The sequence below is a fragment of the Cyprinodon variegatus genome, unplaced genomic scaffold, assembly GCF_000732505.1.
Source record: "Cyprinodon variegatus isolate N-32 unplaced genomic scaffold, C_variegatus-1.0 Scaffold27, whole genome shotgun sequence".
Lineage (NCBI taxonomy): Eukaryota > Metazoa > Chordata > Actinopteri > Cyprinodontiformes > Cyprinodontidae > Cyprinodon > Cyprinodon variegatus.
The window spans coordinates 619,185-640,444 of NW_015150480.1; the positions used below are offsets into that span (position 1 = coordinate 619,185).

At 37.9% G+C, this 21,260-nt stretch overlaps 1 protein-coding gene across 1 annotated transcript in view; it reads right to left on the bottom strand.

Moving 5' to 3' along the window:
* The window catches only part of dlgap2 (discs, large (Drosophila) homolog-associated protein 2), a 179,785-nt gene that overhangs the window by 760 nt on the left and 157,765 nt on the right, over positions 1-21,260 (bottom strand). Inside the window, exons 7-11 of the mRNA XM_015396322.1 lie at positions 20,501-20,886; positions 10,279-10,367; positions 9,711-10,150; positions 9,541-9,632; positions 335-487 (exon numbers count right to left, since the gene is read on the bottom strand). Of these exons, the coding sequence (XP_015251808.1) occupies positions 335-487; positions 9,541-9,632; positions 9,711-10,150; positions 10,279-10,367; positions 20,501-20,886 (1,160 nt within the window). The remainder of the gene's footprint in view (positions 1-334; positions 488-9,540; positions 9,633-9,710; positions 10,151-10,278; positions 10,368-20,500; positions 20,887-21,260) is intronic.

The following is a 21,260-nucleotide window of genomic DNA, read 5'->3' on the forward strand; positions in this document are numbered from 1 at the left end:
TCTCAGAATTCTGACTTTTTTTTCTCAGAATTCGGACTTTAATCTCAGAATTCTGACTTTTTTCTCAGAATTCTGACTTTTTTTTATCAGAATTCGGACTTTAATCTCAGAATTCTGACTTTTTTCTCAGAATTCGGACTTTTTTCCCAGTTTAAACTGAAATAAACTTTAGAAATCAGTTGACATTTTTTTTTTTTCAGTGGCCCTAATCCTCTTCCGTACCCGTCTCCCCCTCATAATCCATTCATCTTTTTTAATTTGGCTTCCAAAAAAGAAAAATAATTTATTCAGCTTAAAAAATGTTGTGATATGTGGAGTCTAACTGACTTCTTACCTTCTTTTCTGGGCTGTCAATTAGCCTCCAGTTGTTGTTCTTAATCTGCTGCAGCTGGTCAAACTTCATGCTGACGTCATCAATGGAAAGCTGCAGCAGATCCCAGAACCCAGCCAGGTCCTGAGAGGTGGGTCGCGGCATTGCACTAGGATCCTGGGGAAGGAGAGGAATGGATGAAACAATAATTGCTGCCTTTTCCATGTTGGTCTGATTTGTTATTTGCTTTCGCTGATGAAAAGCCCACTACAGGTTTAAATGAGTCATGGGTTCCTACTCACAGCCTGATTTCATAGATTCAAAATAAGGGGTACAAAATTGCACATAGTGTTTCTTTTAGTCTGCGTAGGATGTGGGCTTGTTGTCGATGATCTACAAAGATTGCTGTGCAAATGTTGACAAAATAATCAGATTCTACTGGCAGCTTTTGAGTAACTGTAAAAGAAGGATGAGGTTCATAAAAGAAATTATCATAATTAAATAAATCATAATTGTGCTAACCTGGCATTGGCCAAATTGATACCATATAGAATTTGAATTGAACGATGCACATCCATCTGGAAAGCCTCATGTAGAAATTATTTCACAAAAGGGAGGGACATCCATTAAAATCCTTTAAACTGATTGGGTACTGGCCTCCCATGTTAAGTTTTAAGCCAATAAGAGCAGAAGCAGCTTGATTTGTTTAAAAACTAGTAAACTAATAAATGCAACTCTTACCAAATGCGTTGTGGAGGAATGCACAAACATGCTTTCAATCAAAAAAGTCTGTTAATCATATTTTCATCCGTGTAGACGACTCACCAAAATAGATGTTCTTTGTTTTTATCATAAAATGTCAGAAGACAAGCATATGAAAAATGTTCTCAGTCGTGATTAAATCATGTTAGCAGAACTTTATGAGGAAACTACTTGAATCTGCTATATTTATGAGCCATGTTGGGGAATCATTTCACAAAGCAGCTTACAACACAAGGAAAGTAATTTCTGTCGAATATGCAAGCAACATCTCAAGACATCTGGGCCAAAATTCCAGCAAACTATTATAAGAAGCTTAAGAAAAGAAGCCCAAAACATTTGATCAAAATCATAAACCATTTTTACACATCTTTTGATAATGTGTTCGCAAATATCTAGTATTAATTGTAATTACAAATATAGTTCTACGCACAGATTTAGATTAGATTAGATTTTATTTGTAAATCAACACTCTATAAGAACACACTCAATGCACCATTTTATATTTTATCAGCCATTTTCTTGATAGATCTATGAATAGAAATAACAGTCAGGGGATAGTTTGCTTTTCACATTTTAATGATATAAGTGATTGTCTCTTGATGCCGTGTAATGGTTTCATAAAATTCACAGCTCTGTAGCAGTTTGATATTCTCCATTTTTCTAATGTCCTTTTGTTATTTTCTTCCATATCCTCCTCTTTTTAAAGAGTACTTGGCCCCTGTCAGATTGTGCTTGTCTTTGCTTTTTTCTTACAATTATATGTTTTAAATCATTGAACAGTTTTAACACTAAAAATATCCTGAGTAATTACAAAATGATGTTTTCACAAAAAGATTTTTTTTTCTGTTTAGGGAACGAAGTTATTCAGACCAACTTGGCCAAATGTGAAGAAGGTAATTGCCTTTCTTGTTAAATCATGAATAAACTGTGATTAACCTTTTCTTTTTGAAGAACTAAGTTTTATTCATTCATTACTCTGGCCTGATTACTGCCAGTCCTGTAGAATTTAAGAAACAAATTATATATAGAACCCGTCTGACAGCATGTAATATTCAAGGAAATAAAAAAAAAAAAACGGTTCACTGAGATCCATGTGGAAAAGGCTGCAAAGCCATTTTAAGGCTTTGGTTTTCTGGTAAATCATGTGAAAGAAATTAAACTTTGAAGGTCAGAAAAACTACTGATCACAAAAGAACAACCCAAAACTATATGATCCAAAAGAAATTTGGGCAAATATTGTGTAGAGATAAAAAGTGGATATTTTCAGTGGATTCGCTGAACACTAGAAATATATACTGAAGAGGATTAGGGCCACTGACAAAATAAAAAAAGTTAACTGATTTTTAAATTTCATTTCTGTATGATATGAGAAAAAAGTAAGAATTCTGACTTTAATCTCAGAAATTTGATATTTTTCTCCCAATTCTGACTTTTTTCTCAGAAAGCCGAAGACACAGACGTCCATCCCCATGAACACTGGGACGGAACTCAATGATAAAGTAAATTATTCTTATTTCTAATTTCAACCGTTGCGTATATTAGCTGCAACATATTAATCAAGATGCTATGAACGGAAAAAAAATTGATTGACAGATGACCCTTGATATATGATTGGCCGAATTTAGGTGTTCAAGATGACATATAACTAACTAACTGGCCTGCATGAAATAACAGATAAATAACAGATTTTCTAACTTTTTGATAAAGAGTACATTTATATACATGTTTAAGCTAGAATAATTTGAAATTAAATATGACTTCCCTACAACTTATTAAAGTCAGAATTCTGAGATTAAAGTCTTTTTTCCCAAAAAAAAAAAAATCAGATTTCAGTTGCCCTAATTCCTTTTCCATAACTACATTATGCAAAATCGGATCAAAATAAAATATACTGATCCGGTTTGAGGGCCCTCCATTGCAAAGTAAAAAAAAAAAACCTCATTGCTAGTTTTTATAAACAATTGTGTCTGCCAGTGTAGGAACAACTAGTCAAAGAGGGGAATCCTGTTTTAATGTACTGCCAGGCTGGTTTGGATGTCCTTTTCTCCTAATTTTCAATGTCATATTTTACTACAAAACATCTGCTTTTATTTAGAAATATCAGCTATTTCCAATCTTTAAATAAAAGCTTCACAAAAAATAGCTGAATGACAGAGAAAAAGATATGCATAGTGCTAAATAAATTGATTTTTATTCATTTTATTTCTTTCATCAGCCTTTGGAACTGCACAGTATTTTATCCTCACATCTAAAACCTGCAAGACCAGGAATTCCTAAAGTGGAAAAAAACAGTGTGAGATAAATTAATCCTTTATTCTAAATGTAAAAATGCAAATAAGAGTAATCCAAATAGCCGGTAAAAAATTAGCTGTTTTGGCAAATTGACGCTTTTGAAATGATGACCATTACAGATTCTTTTTTAAATTTGTGAAAATGTCTCTTTATGTGCAAAACAACAAACAGAAGAAGTTTTCCAAAAAAGCACAGCTAAAATCCGATTGCAATTCTTCTCTTGAGTTGGATGAAGTTCTAGACATTATACTTTAAAGATATGACAGAATCTTATATAATTCAAATGCATTTTTGACCACATTGAATATGTTAAACATATAATTTCAGGCAGAATGTTTTGTAACTCTAAAATATTATTTACCTAGCATGAATTTTGTTTAGAAGGACAATTAAATTTGTAAGTTGCCCTAGATACAAAGTACAACATGAAAGTTATAATAAGTACAATAAGTCTTAATGTAAGGAGGGAGTTTTAAGCTCTGACTGTGTAAGTATTAATTCTATAGCTCCTTCCACTAAACGTTTGCTGTCTGTCTTTGAAACATTTCAAATAATGTTTCCTGAAAGTTAATAGAGGAGTTAAAGAGGGGATGAATTAAAAATGGATGTCTTTATAAGCCTCTAAATTCTAGGGATTTAGCAAAGGAAACCAAAAAGTAAAGTGAATATTATTACATATAGAATGTATGCCTGCAGGCCTCTTTTTAACTAAAGTAAGTTCTTCCAGGAAATGGAGCCTAGGTGGAAGTTCAACTGAATAAACTGATTACTCCCTTTCATCCACCTCCGACACAAGCTAATGAGCTTTGAACCACACCTCCACGAAAGCCTAATCAGCATCCAGAGTTCATCTTAAAAGGTCTCCAATCCAAAACTCCATCTTCTACCCAAAGCGCAGGCAGCGGCTGCGCTTGTCTGACTTCAATTCAGATGACCCCGTTCCAACCCACCTCCATCCCCTCCTCCATCATTGTAGCTAAACTTAATTAGTGTCATTCTTCCTGGACTCTGACTGCGTTTCCCTGTCTCATCTCAACCGGTCAGGCAGAAGACCGCCATGTTGAGTCTGGTTCTGCCAGAGGTTTCTTCCCAATGGGGAGTTTTTCCTCCCCACTGTCGCTTCATGCTTGCTCATCATTGACAGGTTCTCTCAATCTGTATTATCAAACAGGACTTCCATCTTCCAGGTCCCTGAGTGAAGCTCTAGTATCAGCTCACGCAATCCACTGGATCTACCCATAAAGCTCAGCATACCGTCTCGCTAACCAGCAGTCTATAGACTGACCAACTAAATCTATCTCCACTCCCCCACCAGTTTCAGGCCTGGCGGGGGAAACAGCCCTGTTCTTTGTTCTTTGCTCCTGTTTAGGCATATCAAACAAAATCCAGCGCTGATGTTTCCTGCCGAGGTCTGAGCGCCAAAGACTAAAGTAATTGTATCAATAAAATTCCTCTAATTATCTTTTCTTTTTTTGCATGTCAGTTTTTCAGTTTGAACTTGCATGTACATATAACACTGTCGCCTATATTAAGAAAATTGCTTGCCTTTTCCTGTGACGCTTTGTCTAATCTCCAGTTTCCATTCCATCAAAATAAGCCTTTTCTGCTGCATGTTGCGAACCCAGCAAGTGCAGCTCTCATAAATCAAATCTACATTTTATAAAATAGGTAAACAAAAGCACCAATAGGAAGCAGGAGTCTCCAATCTTGTGCACTAAACAGGACATTAAAAGCACATGTCTGTTTTAAAGCTTTATTACCAAACACATACAAGTCAAGCTCATACAGCATTGATTCCTGAATGTTTAAATAAATAAGCTGGGATAGTTATTGATTGACAGTTTTCAGCTTTTCATCTATTTGCTCTATATTGAGGTGGCCTTGAATTAGGTTGTTAGAGGAAAAGGAAGCACTAAATGTGATATGCGTTCTGGGATAAAGGATCTTGAGGACATACAGTATGACTAAAGAAAATAATGTGTTTTCAAATTGCAAAATAGTCTGATTAAATCCTCTAAAAAATAGATTACCGTTGCATAATTGCAGTCAGCTTCCCCCCCCCCCAAAAAAAATATTTTAGACTCATCTTTTAATCAATACTGTAAATTTCTGAATTATCTATTTAAGAACAGCTCTCTAGACAAACAGTAAAAATACATAAAAACAGTAATATAAATATATGACTGTATATTTACAGTTCTAACATTATTTTTTCTAATAATAAAATATAATAAATGTAATAAAATACAATAAAATAACCAATTTTACACAACATTCAGCAGTCTAATGGCAGTGGAGAAGAAACTGTTCTGGAATCTGCTGGACCTGCATCCGATGCTTGGAAGCCTCTTCCCAGAGGACAGCAGGGAGAACAATTCATGGTGGGGGTGTGAGGCATCATTTATGATGTCATGGGCTCGGGACATGCAGCGCTGGAATGAAATATCTTTAATGGAGGGAAGAAGAGCCCCGATGATCTTATCTGCTGTTCTTACTACTCTTCTCACCTTTTTCCAGTCAGCGGCGCTGCAGCCTCCACACCACACAGTGAAACAACTGGTCAGAGCGCTCTCTATAGTGCTTCTGTAGAAGGGGGTAAGGATGGGTGGGGGCAGGTGGGCTCTCCTCATCCTCCGCAAGAAGCAGCCTACATGTGTTTTGGCCAGTGAGGTGGTCTTTACATTCCAGGTGAGGGTGTCTGTGATGTGCACCCCCAGGAATGTGGTGCTGTTGACCACCTCTACAGCTGAGCTGTTGATGAGCAGTGGTGCGTGGTTAGGCCGGTTCTTCCTGAAGTCCAAGATGATCTCCTTCATCTTCTCTACATTCAGGATCAGGCTGTTATCTTTGCACCAGTCCACCAGCTGCTCCCCCTCATCTCTGTAGTTCTGGTCGTTGTCATCACGGATAAGGCCCACCACCGTGGTGTCGTCTGCAAACCTCACAATGTGATTGATGGTGAACCTGGGGACGTAGTCTTGTGTTATCAGGGTGAACAGCAGGGGGCTCAGGACGCAGCCCTGAGGGGAGCCTGTGCTTAGGATGATGACATCAGAGGTGTTCTGTCCGACCCGGACTGACTGAGGTCTGTTAGTGAGAAAGTCTAGCAGCCAGTTGCAGAGGGGTGTATTGAATCCCAGCTGTTCCAGTTTGCCCATCAGATGCTGTGGGATGATGGTGTTGAAAGCTGAACTGAAGTCCAGGAACAGCATCCGCATGTGGGTGTTGTTCTCCTCCAGATGTACCAGGCTCAGGTGGAGAGCAGCAGAGATGGCTTCCTCAGTGGAGCCGTTCCGTCAGTAGGTGAACTGGCAGGGTTGAATGTTGGCGGCAGACTGCAGACGATGTGTTCTTTGACCAGCCTTTCGAAGCACTTCATCATGATTGGAGTCAGTGCGACAGGCCGGTAGTCATTGAGTGAGGTAACCTGAGGCTTCTTTGGGACCGGAATAATGGTGGGAGACTTGAACTATGCTGGCACTAAAGATTGGTCCAGCGAGGTGTTCAAGATCTGCACACTCCTTTTACACCCCACCAGGTATGTTATCAGGCCCTGGGGCCTTCCATGGATTGACTCTCCTCAGAGTTTTCCTCATTTCAGCTACGTCCAGGTTTAGTGTCTCCTCCCCCTGGTGTGGAACAGCTTTCACTGCTGGAGTGATATTTAGTGCCTCAAACCTTCCAAATAAGTTGTTCAGTTTAATTAAAGCGTTGATATAGACTTTAAAGCTGTCAACCCTCACTTTAACCAAAGAAGAAGAAAAACTAAGAGCACCTATATTTTCCTTTTTTTCTAATTATTCACTTTTCTCTTCTCCTTTGTGTCTCAAAATAGGTTCATCTGTTTTGATGCCAAAATTGTGCAGCCATATTTTTTATGATGCAGCAGTTAGCACTACTGCCACAGAGTTTCTGACTTTAAACATTCACCCCAGTTATCTCTGCATGGAGTTTCCATTTTATCAAAGTATTTGTTTTTATTGTTCTCAGCTGAAGTTCTGGCTTTCTCCAATATTTTGAAAACATAACTGCTAGGTTACCTCTCAGTTGCTTATGAAGGTGTGAATATGTTCCAGCATGCTTGTGTATCCCGTGTAGTCCTGTGATAGACTGATGGCCTTTCAAACATGTTCTCTGCATATTGTGTGTACCTTCCAATAGACAACCATTTAGAAGCCATTTGTGGTGAATCCAGCATGCATGTAGTTTACAACAGTCGTTATTAACTACTTGTGACAAACTGCATTTCATTATACATCATCTACTCCACCTCTTTGCTAACCATAATTATTTTTCTTATCCCTAAATGGGGTGAATAATCTCTATTTTAGAAAATCTTATTTTAGCGTAACTTACTTTGATCCACATAATCATTTGACTTTATTGATGCAACACTGTGGTACATCAAAAGGTTTCTTTAATTTAGTTAATTTTATCACACAAGCAGCTTAATGGTTTTGCAAAACCCCTTCCAAAGCAACATGTGGGGAGCTGTGTGCTTCATTTGGCTAAGAGGATGCACCATGTCCAGAGGCAACAGACCTTACTGTGGCTATTCTGGGTGTTTTGGTGTCAGGCCATTTGATGGATGTTTTCTGCACCTCTGCCCACCTTGTTTTCCCATGAAAATCTAAAAATGAAATCAGTTAAAGCCATTCCACAAACTGTGTTGCATAATGTTCCTATTAGATCAAGATTGATTCTTTCCTTAAATCCAAGACATTGATTTGTCTCATATTTCAGGGAAAAATACAAGTTCCCCAATGACAAATGCTGGTGGTTGAGGATAAATCTGTCCTGCTTACCGGTATTTACTTCCACAGAAGCCACCAACATTTAATGCCGAGATGATCTTTTAAAAATAATTGTTTTTATATAAGTGGCCTTCAACTGAAAGTCAGGAAATGGGGTTGAGGGAAAGAGGAAATACATGCGACAAAGGTCCAGGGCCAGCCTTCTAGCCTGCAACAGGTGCATAGAGAACTGAAGCATCATACAAGCATTGCATGCTTTGCCCCTGTGGCACTGCCTGTGAGATCTGTTCTATAAAATGGATTTCGGTAATCTCATATCAAGGTCTTTTTGTTGGGAGCTGGAGAAATTCCACCTTTCTTCAGCAGAGTCCGCCGTGGATCCTCTGAGGGAGCCTCCTGCACAGCTGCATCTCATCAAGATCATCAGAGGATCCACTACTTAAGCTGTCTTCAGACCTTGCCTCAACGCCGCAGTGTTGTTCCAGTTGGTCAGCGCTTAAGCCTAGATCCTCAGTGTAACTCTATGACTTTTGAATCCAGCTTGGATTCTAACCATTGTCTCTGTCTTCTAGGAAACCTGTGTCTCCTCTGTGAAAGCTCAGGAAGAGCTAACCTGCCGAGCCGACCCTCAGAGCCAAACCTGAAGAATCACAGAGAACCTCCAAGCAGCTCTGGACTAGAGCTGGGAATCCCAAAGCCAAGGTCTGTTCATTGTAGACGTGAGACGCTGAAGCAGCAAACGGACTCTGCTGATGAACTCTTCTCCAGATCCAACAGAGACTCTCCCAAAGCTAACCTCAAGAACCCTCAAGGTACAATCAGTGAACTTCAGGAAATCAAACCTCTGTTGGCAACGCTAACTGAACTGTCTCTCACGCAGACTCCGGTGAACCAGTATCCAGGCCCCGAACCCGAACCAGTACAATCTGTGTGCTTGTGCATAAATAAACTTGTTAAACTTTCATCCCTGTGTCCGTCAGTGGTGTTCTGCATTCTTGGGTCGCTTTTAGTGAACCCATCATGACACTTTTTTGTTAAGGTCCTTTTTCTTTAGATAGCATTCAACAAAGCATGAGATTTCTAGCTGTGTCATTTCAGTTGTCACGTCATCATCCATATGGGGTAGTGCTTTCTTGTTTTTTTAGGGGAAGATTTAAAGAGCTTTGTTTGTTTAAAAAATGATTTTTTGATCAATTATCTGTTTTAAGAGAGACAAAATATAATTTCTGTTTGATTAATTTAAAACTACTAAGGTTCTAAGACTGTAAATTATATTACATGCCCAATGACTCAAATTTTAAATGAATATATAAATGAATACCAGGCTCTTCATTCCTACATTTAGATATGTAAGTTTTCATAGGGAAAGCATGCAGGGCTTAGTTTTATACCTGCTGACCCAAATGCATAACCATGTCTTACCAGATTTTGTTGACACAGCCAGTAAAATTGCTGGAATTTCTGCGACATGAGCAGCTGAGCACTTCCAACTGCGCTTCGTATTTTACCTAAAACTGAAGGAAAGACACAGTTGGATTTATCCTCATTAAAATACAGCCTTTGCTTTTTGGCTTTACTTGCAGAACACCTACTTTCTTCTGAGAGGTCATTCTCCTCAGCCTCTGCTTCCATCTCTTTGCACCAGGACTCCATCCTTTTGGTCTCGGTGTGAAGCAGTTGCATGAACCAGCTCCCATCTCTCCTCAGGGATGGAGACACCCTTCCTGACTCACCTGATGAGGCCTGGTTTTCCCGTGGGGAAGGAGGTTCTAACTGCCAGCTTGTCTCGCTGGTGGTCTCGCGAGGACTGGGCGGCTCAGCAGGGGTGCGGTAATCATCTCGATAGGTGAAGAGGCCCTGCGTACGGACGGTGCGCACCGCTCCGTATTGGGTAGGCGTACTTGGCTCTGAGTGACGCTGGAAGCCCCCACCAAACTGCAGACCTTTGTCCTCCATAGTGGGAAAGCCCTCCAGCTCTAAGTCAGCCTGGACAGCTGCTGTCACACTGTTGGAGCGTTTAAATCTCCCCTGTCTGAGGTACAAAGCAAAAGATGAATGAAATTCAACAAAAATCGCATATAATAACACTAAAAGCAGGTGATATAACATCAAAGGCAGAGTTTCTATGATAATTTTCAAACCAAGTTGCCATTAGCTCACCCTTTTTTGTCATCCTCCACCTGGATCCCAACAGAGTGGTACTCCCGCAAGCCTTTGCTTTCAGACTCCGAGTCCGTGGCTGCTTCCACCTTTTTTGAAGAAAACGATAAAAAAACAACAGTGGTTCTCATTATGTTTGCTGCCTTCCCCTGTGCCTCTGGGTTTATTGGGTTGGGACTGAACTATGTAACAAAACTGTATATGGCACGTTAGAGACCAAACATTGTATGATTTATGGGAGGCTGCAAAGGTTAAAAGACTACAGAGATTTGCTACCATGGACTTTGAATTTCTATGAAATTTAATCGAAACAGGAAATGTTTCAGACAACATAAAAAATATTGTCGCAGGGGGTTTATGGTGGGAAAAAAATACTTCAGCCATTACTAGATTTTCAGAAAATGACCCATTTCATGTCTGTAAGTTTTATGAGGTCTGCTGGTTGCTTTAATTTTACTGAGTTCCTGAGTACAACCTATTGTTCCCTTTATCCTGCAGTCAGTGGCAGAGGACAGGAGCCATTTCCAGCTGACATTAGGGAAAGCAGCAGGGTCAGTTGGAGAGTTGATGAAGAATAACAGAGGATCATGCATGCTCACAACTGAAAAAAAAAAAGTTAAATGAAATGAAATGCAAATGATAGCATTGTCCTTTATATTTATATGCATCATACCCAAGTAGATGATTCATAAAATCCCTTTTGGGACATTTGTGTTATCCTTCTTTGTAAATGTCCCCCATGCAGTCAGATTTAATAAAAGGGTCAGAAATGTCAGTCTTTCCACAAATTCTCAGTTGTACTTGGGTGGTCTGGACTACTATGGCTATTGTGCCTTAAAAGCTTTATTGACCCTAAACCATCTCCTTGTGTTTCTGGCTGTTTGTTAGCAGTTCTCCTCCAATGTTACTACAGGCTCTGATTGATGCTCTCCAAGCCTAGTCTGTCAGTTTCAGGGAGCAACTACCGGTATGCCTTGGTAGATTTGTAATGGTATCTCACGCTGTTTCTCATTGAAAACAGCTTAAACTGTGCTTTTTTTAGATTGTCAAAGACTAGGGTAGGGCTGGAAGTTTGTTTTTTTCCCCAATATTTTTTAATCTGCATCGCAAAATACAATACATAGCTTAATATTTTTTTGTTTCCAAAAAATTGTATAAAAAGACACAATTGAATCAAAACTTTTTTCCCTGAAATTTCAAACAGGTACCATTAATAAATAGCTGTAGTGGGAAGGAGAAAATTCACTGAGAAGTTTGCTGAGAGACAAAGAAACAGAAACTGGTGGGTCTAAATTATAATTATAATGCAATTAGAGTATCTCGATATAGACAATTTAGTCTTATATCTCTTTAAAAAAAAAAACTTTCTCTGTGGAAAAGTTCTCCGTGCAAGTCAGGAAGTGTAGCAGCTCCAATATGAGCTGCCAGAACTGATAAAGACTCCAGGAAAGGTTTACTGAGCAAGAGTCTAGTGGCTGCATCCATTTTAAACCAGTTTTCTAGTTTTCACTGACCTGGTAGTACTAGTCACTGGTCTTCATGATACTGTTTGCTCCCTAATGCTCTCCAACAAGAATTTACACAACAGCTTTATTCCTACTGAGACTGAATTACACACAAGTGAATTTGATTTATTAATCAGGTGATTTCCAAGGGCAATAACTGTATTGGATATTATCTAAGAATGTTAGAATTGTGTCACAATTCAAGGACATGCCTTTCTTTTAAAATTATTTCCTAAAAATGGAAGAAAAAAACTACTACTTTGTGTGGTCTGGACCATAAAATAATAGAGTTAGCTTAACTTTGGTGTTTTACATTAAAAAATGTTGAATGTTTCTGAATAATTTCTAATGTATTGTATTTTTTTTACAATGATCAACAGTGTAAAAAAAACTGACATGGAAACTCTGCTGTGATTATAGTCCAACAGCATGTTTGCAAAAGTTTCATTGGGTCTAAGTGTTATTTTTCTATGTGTGGATTTAAGAAATGTTCATTCTACTTTCAAAACAAATGGGAATTTACTCTGCTTTCAGATACCAAATATTTCAAAATATGGTTCTTTTAAATATTTTATTTGTGGAAAAATCACACAAACAAACAAATGTCGAGTTAAAAGTAGCGAGATGAATAATAAATATTGTTTGATATTACTGATGAAGCTCGTTTATAGGCCAAAGAACACCATAAACCTTTAAATGTCACAACAGGTATATTTAAGCCATATTAAAAATTCAGTGGGAAATGGGCAATACTTTCTCTGTTCTTTATTCATGGAGTGAGAGACTTTTCGCTGATGACAGGAAGGCAGCTGCAGTGAAGGTTATGGATGAATTTACTAGGTTTTACTAGGTTTTAAAAGAAAACAAATGTAACGGTAATGCAAAAGTTCAACATAATTATTTATGTAGGTTTAGTAATAAAACAGGTTTTCATTTGTTTATGCCACTGACACATTTCTTTGCAAATTAGAGGCAAGTTTGTGCTTCACTAAAATACCAGGTAGTTATCTATATCAAGGTGTAATGTGTAATAGCATGAACACTCACAAACTTGACAAAAAAAATGCTCTACGGTGTCTATTATGGGTCCCATTCAAATATTCTTCACCAGAGTTCTGATGAAAATTAAAAAGAGAGATCAAATCTGTCTTATGCTGGCTTCTCTTCAATGGCTTCATGTTAAATCCAGAATAGAATTTAAAACCCTCCTTGTCACATATAAGCCTTGAATGGCCAAGCTCCATCTTACATCAGAGATCTTATCATTCTTTATGTCCCTAGACGAGAACTTCACTCTCAATCTTCAGATTTACTAGTGGTTCCTAGAATGTCTAAAATTAGAAGGGAGGCAGATCTTTTAGTTATCAGGCTCCTCTCCTGTGGAACCAATAACCAGTTTTAGTCTGTGAGGCAGATACCCTGTCAATCAGCCTAAGCTAATATAGAGGTACTCACTGTATATTATTTAAAAGAACACCCTTCAAACTCCTCACAGATTTTTGTGACACCACAACAGTATCAGTAATTTTCACACAGGAATACTTTCAGGAATTAGTTATTCTGTATAATATTTGGGTTCATAGCAAAGTGCCTATTCAGCTAATGGTGCCCGTGGTAGCTCCACGCTATCTTCCTTAGTTTTAACATTAGACTTAAAACACAGCGTGCTGGTATGGTTTTAGGATAAATGTGTCTGCATTTCGGGTACACACTGAAAAAAAAAATAAATCTAAATAATTCATGTTTTCCTAAAATAAGAGTGTTTGTTCTTGGATTGGACATTTTGCAAATGGAACAAGACAATTTACACTTAAAATAAGAAAACACGATTGCATCTTCTTATTTCAAGCCCCTATTATCTAATTATCTCATTTTAAAAGTAAAAATACTCATTCCATTGGCAAACTATCTCATTTACCTACTCTAATTAAGGGTAAATACACTTACCTATTTCTAGATTGTTTTTCCAGTGTAGAAACAGGTTTCAGGCTTACATGTACATGTGATAAGTTCAATTATTTTACAGTTTTTTTGTTTGTTTTTTTGGACACTTTTGGTTTAACGAGGATGATTGCATTGTATGTATACAGTATACACTGCCATGCAGTTTTTTTTACAGCCTATGGAACAGAGCAGTCAGTGTTTAAACCTGGAAGTGACATTTTTGAAAATCTACTTTGTATTCTGTCAGGGTGCCTGAGAGAAAAGAAGGAAATGAGTGTGCTGCAGCCATCTGGGGTGACCTCCATTACTTTGTTTTAGACACAGAGCAAAGTCCGGCTCATGAAAAGAGAATGAGGGCTGATGAAAGACAAAGCAGCCAGGAGGTTTCGCAATTTATGTCCAACAGGATTACTTACCCTAAAGGTGCTTTGGTATATGTACACAGAAGTGCTAAAGTGTGCACACACTTTCAGACACACAGGCTCAGTGATTATGGGCACTCTGGCAGCGCAGGTGTGGAAAATATGAGCATCAGCAAAAAGATAAACACCTGGTGACTTTTCAAGTTTAAGTTTTGAACTTTCTTGTTTTATGACCTTGTCTCGATGGTGCCAATTAAAAGAATTTGCTGAGAATGTAATTGTTTTTCAGTACAAAAGCAGGAATATTGCAGTAAAAGTGGCTTTAAAGTGGTCCCTGTGGGAAGCCCTGTGCAAAGTTAAGAGAAAACACTCTATGAGGTTAAAGATTTTATTCTCAAGCTGGCTGACCCCTTAAGGAAACAAATCAGTCCAGAAGAAGGTGAATTTGGACTGATTACACCACAAGTGGAAGGCTGATTTTTTACAGTATATGCAGTGATGGTTGGCAGAGGATCCCAGAAGTGAATCAATATTTGAAAACCAGTGAATCCCTGCTGTTGTATTTAGGTATTAAAACAGTTTTTATAGAAAGTCAAGCTATGATATGTAAACTAAGAAAGATTTTAATTAATAAACTGAATTAAAATGCAAAAATTTAAGGTACATATCAGTATGTAATCTGTGCTCTATACATGTACAGTACAGGACATTGTATAAAACATTCCCCTATTACTGACTGATATTACTTACTGGTATTCAGTTCATGCAACTTTGTAGACCAGTGTTGCAAAGTTACGACAACAGTATAAAATTTGTGACTAGCTGTTAGTAGGAAAAAACTGCCAAAAACTATCCTTGAATTTTAAAATATTCACACAGGCTGGAATCGAAGTACAATACGTTGAGGAATATTAAGAACTTCATAGAAAATTGAAAAAAATCACTAGTAAGACAATCATTAGCTCTACTTCCTATAAAATAACTACAAAAGAAATGAATTAAATATTTTAAAATTTTCTTTTATCGAGCCGATTATATCTTCCTCATACTTTCGAATAATTAATAATAGTTTTTTGTTTCCTTTTGCTAAAAAAAGAAAACAAAGAGGCTGATTTCTCTTAAGCCTGGTTTATGCTTGCCAAGGTCCACGTGACTAAATTGGATTATTTTAGTTCCCACACCTTCCATTGTCCGCTGGGCCTGAATTTCCTTGTATCACACCTAGAACCCTTTGCAGCTGTGGACAGCTCCGTGCGGAAAAAACTAATTTGACAAAGCGACAGCATCTACCGTGAGAGTTGATAAGTATAAACACCTTGAGACATCCCGTGTCTGTTTGTGTTTCCTCGTTTGTTTGACTGTGTACAGGATAATTTGAAAAGTTATGAATGGATTTTCATGATATTTTTGACTAAAGGTGACCCTCAGTCCAAGGAACAATTAATTAAATTTGGGAGATGATCCACATCATAATCCTGATGCAGGAATTCCTTTAAAGATTCTTTAACATTATTTGGAGGAACAAACAGTTCTCTGCTAAACAAGAGAGTTGCAGTACTGACTATTGACAGCTTCAGCGCCATATAAAAAATTTATTCAGCCTGAACATCCTATTGATATTTCAGTTCATTATTTTGTTAAGCTCAAATTACTGCAACTAATATAATTTCATTCAAGGAACCTGTAGATATTTAGAAAACATTTAACCCTGTAACAATTAAAGTTACTAAGTCCGTCAAGGAAATTTTAAGGGGGCAAATCCGCGCCAAGCTGGTTATTCTTAGAGAAAAAATAACTCTAATCATTTTCAATGGGGAGAGGATAAGAATTAACTAAAAATGAAGTTATAACTTTAGAAGAAGCTAAAACTTAATATGCTGTGATGTAAAAATTGTTTTCAAAATTTTCTTTAGCCTAGTACAGAAGGGAAGTGATAATCTGAGATGATTTTCTAAAGCCAAAGCGGCCATACGAGACTCTTATTGATTGATTCTATTCATGAGTGATAGAGACACTGAAAGAATTCATCATCGTCAGTAATCTTCATCATTTGCCTTTAACTCGGACTAAGATAATTCTTGATTTTAACTCATTGTGATTTATATGTGTGATTTATTTTGATTTTGTTTTGATGAAAATCATAGAAACATTTTGCTCCAGATCCACCAAGATCAAGTTTTATGCCACTTTTGCTTTGATATAGAAAGACTCAGAACCTGATTGGCTTAAAGGTTCTTTAATTAGTTGGTAATGATAATTGTCAGATTCAAAACGTGTTTTTTTTGCTTAGAGTAGGGTTTTCCGGTGGAGAACAGCCCGGCCTGCCCTGTGACGTCCCCTACTGTGACTGAATGATTCTTAATTTGGACTGATGGTTGATCCATGATTATCGGTCACATTTAGGAGGCCTCCAGGTGGGAGTGAGAGTAGATGAATTTGGCCTTATTAGATTTATAGGCTTAGGTTACCTAGTCTAAGGTAAATTAAAATAATGTGCACATAGGACTCTAAAACAGCCTTCATTTAATTAGATGAAACCCAAATTGTAGTTAAATGCTGAAAGTGTGGTCTTGAGTGACAACATTTGGTCTGAAGTTTTGATTATGATTACTTTTGATCCATGATTAATGATACATCTCCATGGGGACTGTTGATTGTTTGTTCCATGATCCTATGATGTTGCAAGATGCAGCGTTTAAAGTTTTCTTCTATGATTGATATCCTGGTCATGAGGAGACATTAATGTTTTTTTTTAAAGGTGACATTAAAAACGTCACCTTTTCAGGGGGAATTGTTAGGGTAATTATCATTGAAGATGTGTGAGTTTAATACACCCTGGTATGGGCTGCCTGTTGCGCCCCAGAACTGATGTTTTGATCTAATTAGGACAGTTCCTCTGTCTGGACATACAGTTCTAATCTTAATTTTGTACATGGCAAAGATTTGGAAATGGAATGAGAGCGGTTTCCTTCAGCTAAGAACGAAGTGTAATATTTTGATAAGGCTGCAGCCATGGATGTCTACTCATCTGCTAAGGTGTATGATGTAAAACGTGATGATATGGCAGACTGAAGATATATAAAATGCCTTTTTAATTAATTAATCAGGGCCACTTCCTGAGAGGTGAGCCCAGAGGTGAGCAGCTGCCTTCTGTATATTCTAAGCAATCTCTCTGATCTGAGTAAGATTACAATTTCTATCAAAATCTGTCGTCATGTCTCCTGGTTATTTAATACATATAAGTTATAAAGTGTTATTTAAAGAGTTTGTTCCGTGTGATCTCTTTTCAGGAAAAAGAACCGGAAAGATAGAGCATCAGGGTGCAGACACAGAGCCTGTCTTTAACATGACTCAAAAACATTCAAAAGTATTATGAGCGAAGAAAAAAACACAGGAAAGTTGAGCTATGCCTCTCTCGAAGCCTTGATCTGCTGATCTAACTAGAAAGAAGAGTGCTGAGTGAATGAAGAAGGAGAGAGCAGAACAAGCACCAGAGGCTACTTATTCATAAAATCATGAAAGGATTAAAAGGCAATTCTTACCAAAGGTAATAATTTGACAGTGATCCAAATTATGTGTGAGTTTTAGCAATGGCTGTAAGTCACAATAAGAGGCCATAATTTGCTGTTTGCAGAGATCTGTGCACTCTGAGTGCTGTTCTAGTTGTTAACATATTCCCTTTACCTTGTTAGATCCGTCTAAGAGTTACAGTTTAGGGATTGACATAATCCTGAATTTTATATTTGGAAAGTATAACAATTTTGGTGTGTAGTCTGGGACCTACATTATAAAATCTAATTATAACATAGATGTGAAAAATATAAAGAATACATATTATAGCACTTTTAATGAGGACATTGTGTCAGTTAGATTTCTCTAAGCATTATTTAACCAAACATGCAGAAGGATCAATTTGCTTTGAAGAAAATACTCATTAACTGGCTGGCTTCCTTAAGGCAACATCTGGCAATCGATAGACTTAATGTAATTTGGGTGTTAAATCAATGTCGCACAAGAGTCTTTCTGGGAAAAAAGGAAGGGAAGGCCATTACTTTGATTTTATTAGCAAAAACTAAAAAAACAAATGAAAAAAAACTCCTGGCTAAATTTGATATAGCAGTGTCCCTCCCAGTGTCTGACCAAGCAGACTGGGCAGCAAGTTTGTACCTAAAGTTTAAATCTACCTAATGAAAAACAAAATAAAAAATCAAGCTATACTTAAGGATCCTATGCACTTCTATATTTTGAAATGTCATAAAATAGTTTCCCCCCAAAATACTCAATAGAATCCGACCGCACAGAACTTGACCCGCCCCCCACTGAGCCCAGTTCTTGTCTAATTTCAATTTATTGACAGCATGAAAAAAGTTTTTAAGATTGGAACCCAAATGACCCTGTTCTCCGCCCCATACAGCACACCCTATGGCTCAGGCCCTACTACTAGAGCAGCAACTTCCAAGAGCTGCAAAGCCTCACAACCTGAAATCCTGTGATACAGTGTAGGCCCCAGTGCTAGCTATCACATATGAAAAATCTCTACGTTAATATGGGACATAAAGAGCAAAGATAGAAGGCAAAGAAACAGTAATAAACACTGAAACTTAAAATCCAGTTAATATTAAATTCAATTCAAACCAGTTTATTTCTATAGCGCCAATTAACAACACATGTCATCTCAAGGCACTTTACAGTTCACCAGATCATACAGTCAAATTGATTCAAAGTTTTCTATCTAAGGAAAACCAGTGGATTGCATCGACTCGATCACTCGAATACAATCCCTTACACTAAGCATGCTTGTAGCAACAGTGGAGAGGAAAAACTCCCTTTTAACAGCAAGAAACCTCCAGCAGAACCAGGCTCAGTGTGAGCGGTCATCTGCCGAGGCTGACTGGGGTTCAAGGAGACAGAAGCAGAGATACAAAAAGAATCAGAGATACAGCTGCCAACTGTAAAAAGCCACCCAGTCCAGGAAACACGCAGCCAGGCAGATGACTCCCAGGTCAGAAGATGAAGAGAGCACATCCAACCAGACACAGTTAGAAAAACAGGACTACACTGAAAAACAGGCCCAGTGTTCATGGATGCACTGGTCCCTTGGCAGTTTCTTTTAAGGACAGTGGAAAACACTTTGGTTCTTTAAAATTAATTTAGACATTATTGTATTTAATATCCTGAAATGTCTGTTTGATGTTTGGTTTTTGTGCAGTTTTGAGCAATCCTTTATAACCCTATTTTAAAATAGTTGTGTTAACTTTTGCTTAAGATAAATGAGTAAAATAAAGTATTTGTAGCTGGTATTCTCTGCTATATATTTTTTTTAACAAAAAAAAGAAAGAAAAACAAGTATTTAAAAAAAAAACAAAAAAAAAAACTGTAGCATTAATAATAGCACTAGCTATATGCTCAATATCTAATTAATGTTGATGGATGTTTAAACTCTATTCAGTGAAAGTGAAATCATGATAAATGTATGAAATGCAGGTTGAAACAATTAACCGGCTTTGCATTAACCTTGGACAGACCACATCTCCCACACTTTTGAAAAGCCTGATATGCCTCTGTGTATATTTACCTGAAAATAGTTTAACATATTGTCAATTAATCTAATATATGTTTCAAGAGTTATGCATTGTTTCTTAATACTTAGACCCACAAGCTGTTTTTTTAAAATGTCAGCACACATGACAAGAGTAGACAGACTCCTGCTTAAGAGTAAAATCAGGCAGGCCCAAAATTGGTCCTTGAGGGCCACTGTCCTGCAGGTTTTAGAGATTTCTCTGCCCCAGCATGGATGCATTTCCTTGATTTCTGATTAACAGACTTTTGCTGAACTTCAATCATCAAATCAGCTGTGCTAAAACAGGGAAACCTCTGAAACCTGCAGGACACCGGCCCTCAAGGACAGACTTTGGGCATGTCTGTAGTAAATAGTACACCATTTGGTAGTATCTATAAAGTAACACTTTAAGTCCTCTACTGTACAACTGTTAAATACAAGCCTAATACAGAAGGAAAGTGATAATCTGAGATGTTTTTTTGTGTCTAACTTCAAACCTTTCCCCTAGAACAAGAGATCACGATTACATACAAAATTGTAGAAATAATGCATTTAGTAGGAAGCAATCATGGAAAGGGTGCCTCTGACGAGGCAGGAGTGAATTAAACAATGAGTTTACTACCATTCAACCAAAGCTGCTCCAGCATGCGTTGAATTTTAATTAAATGCTTTGCAGTGAGATGACTCACTCTTGCTATTTTTAGCTGCAAAGAGGACAGCACAGTTTCCCTTCTGAATTTATGAGTGTTTCAGTTCTCTGGATTTTTTAAAAGCTCTGCATAACTTAGGGTTAAGACCCCTGTGATCATGTGAGGGATGTTTATACTGAACACATTTATCTCCCGACTGACCTGTATTCCTATCGATGATCGAGGGGTTTTCAAGTACTCCTCAGCCTTGGACACCAGAATTGCCTTGTCACAGGTGAGGACGGAACTATGAGAATCTGTGGATGGATGCCTTTTCCCTGCCATGATTCCTGCTGCCTCCATCGCTATGGTCACGGCCTTGGTGCTGTCCAAGCTGTCGGTGGAGTTATAGAGGGCCCTGCCTGGCGTCAGGCTAAGGGTGAGGCCATCGGGGGCCCACAGGCCGTCGTGGGGGTGCCGTCCCTCGTGGTAGGCATCCTGAGTGGACTCGGTGCTGCTTTGGGCGGTGATTGAGATGAGTGGTTTAGAGGTGGTGCGAGGCGGTACTGGAGGAGGGGCCTTCTTGTAGCTTGGTGTGTAGGTGATGGCTAAAAACAATATGGGAACACGGTTGTTAAAGGTAATTATCAAATCATTTTACAACAACAGCTACACTTTGTAACTAATTATGTGACCTTAATAATATGATTGGAGCGAATGTAAAAGCAACTGAAAAAACTCAGAAGGCATGTCCAAATTGTAAGGCACTGTGCTAGATATTTTGTAAACCCCTCTTTAGAGATTATTTTTAACAAAAATTTTTAAACAGTCTCAACTTTGATATGCATAGATTTCTACATAAAAATATTAATTGCAGCTTTTCAGTTACAAATGGTATTTCTCCACATTTTACCAAGGGAAATGGAATGAAACCTCCAAGTAAAAGAAAAAGAACCTATTTAAAAGTGACAACTAGCCTGCA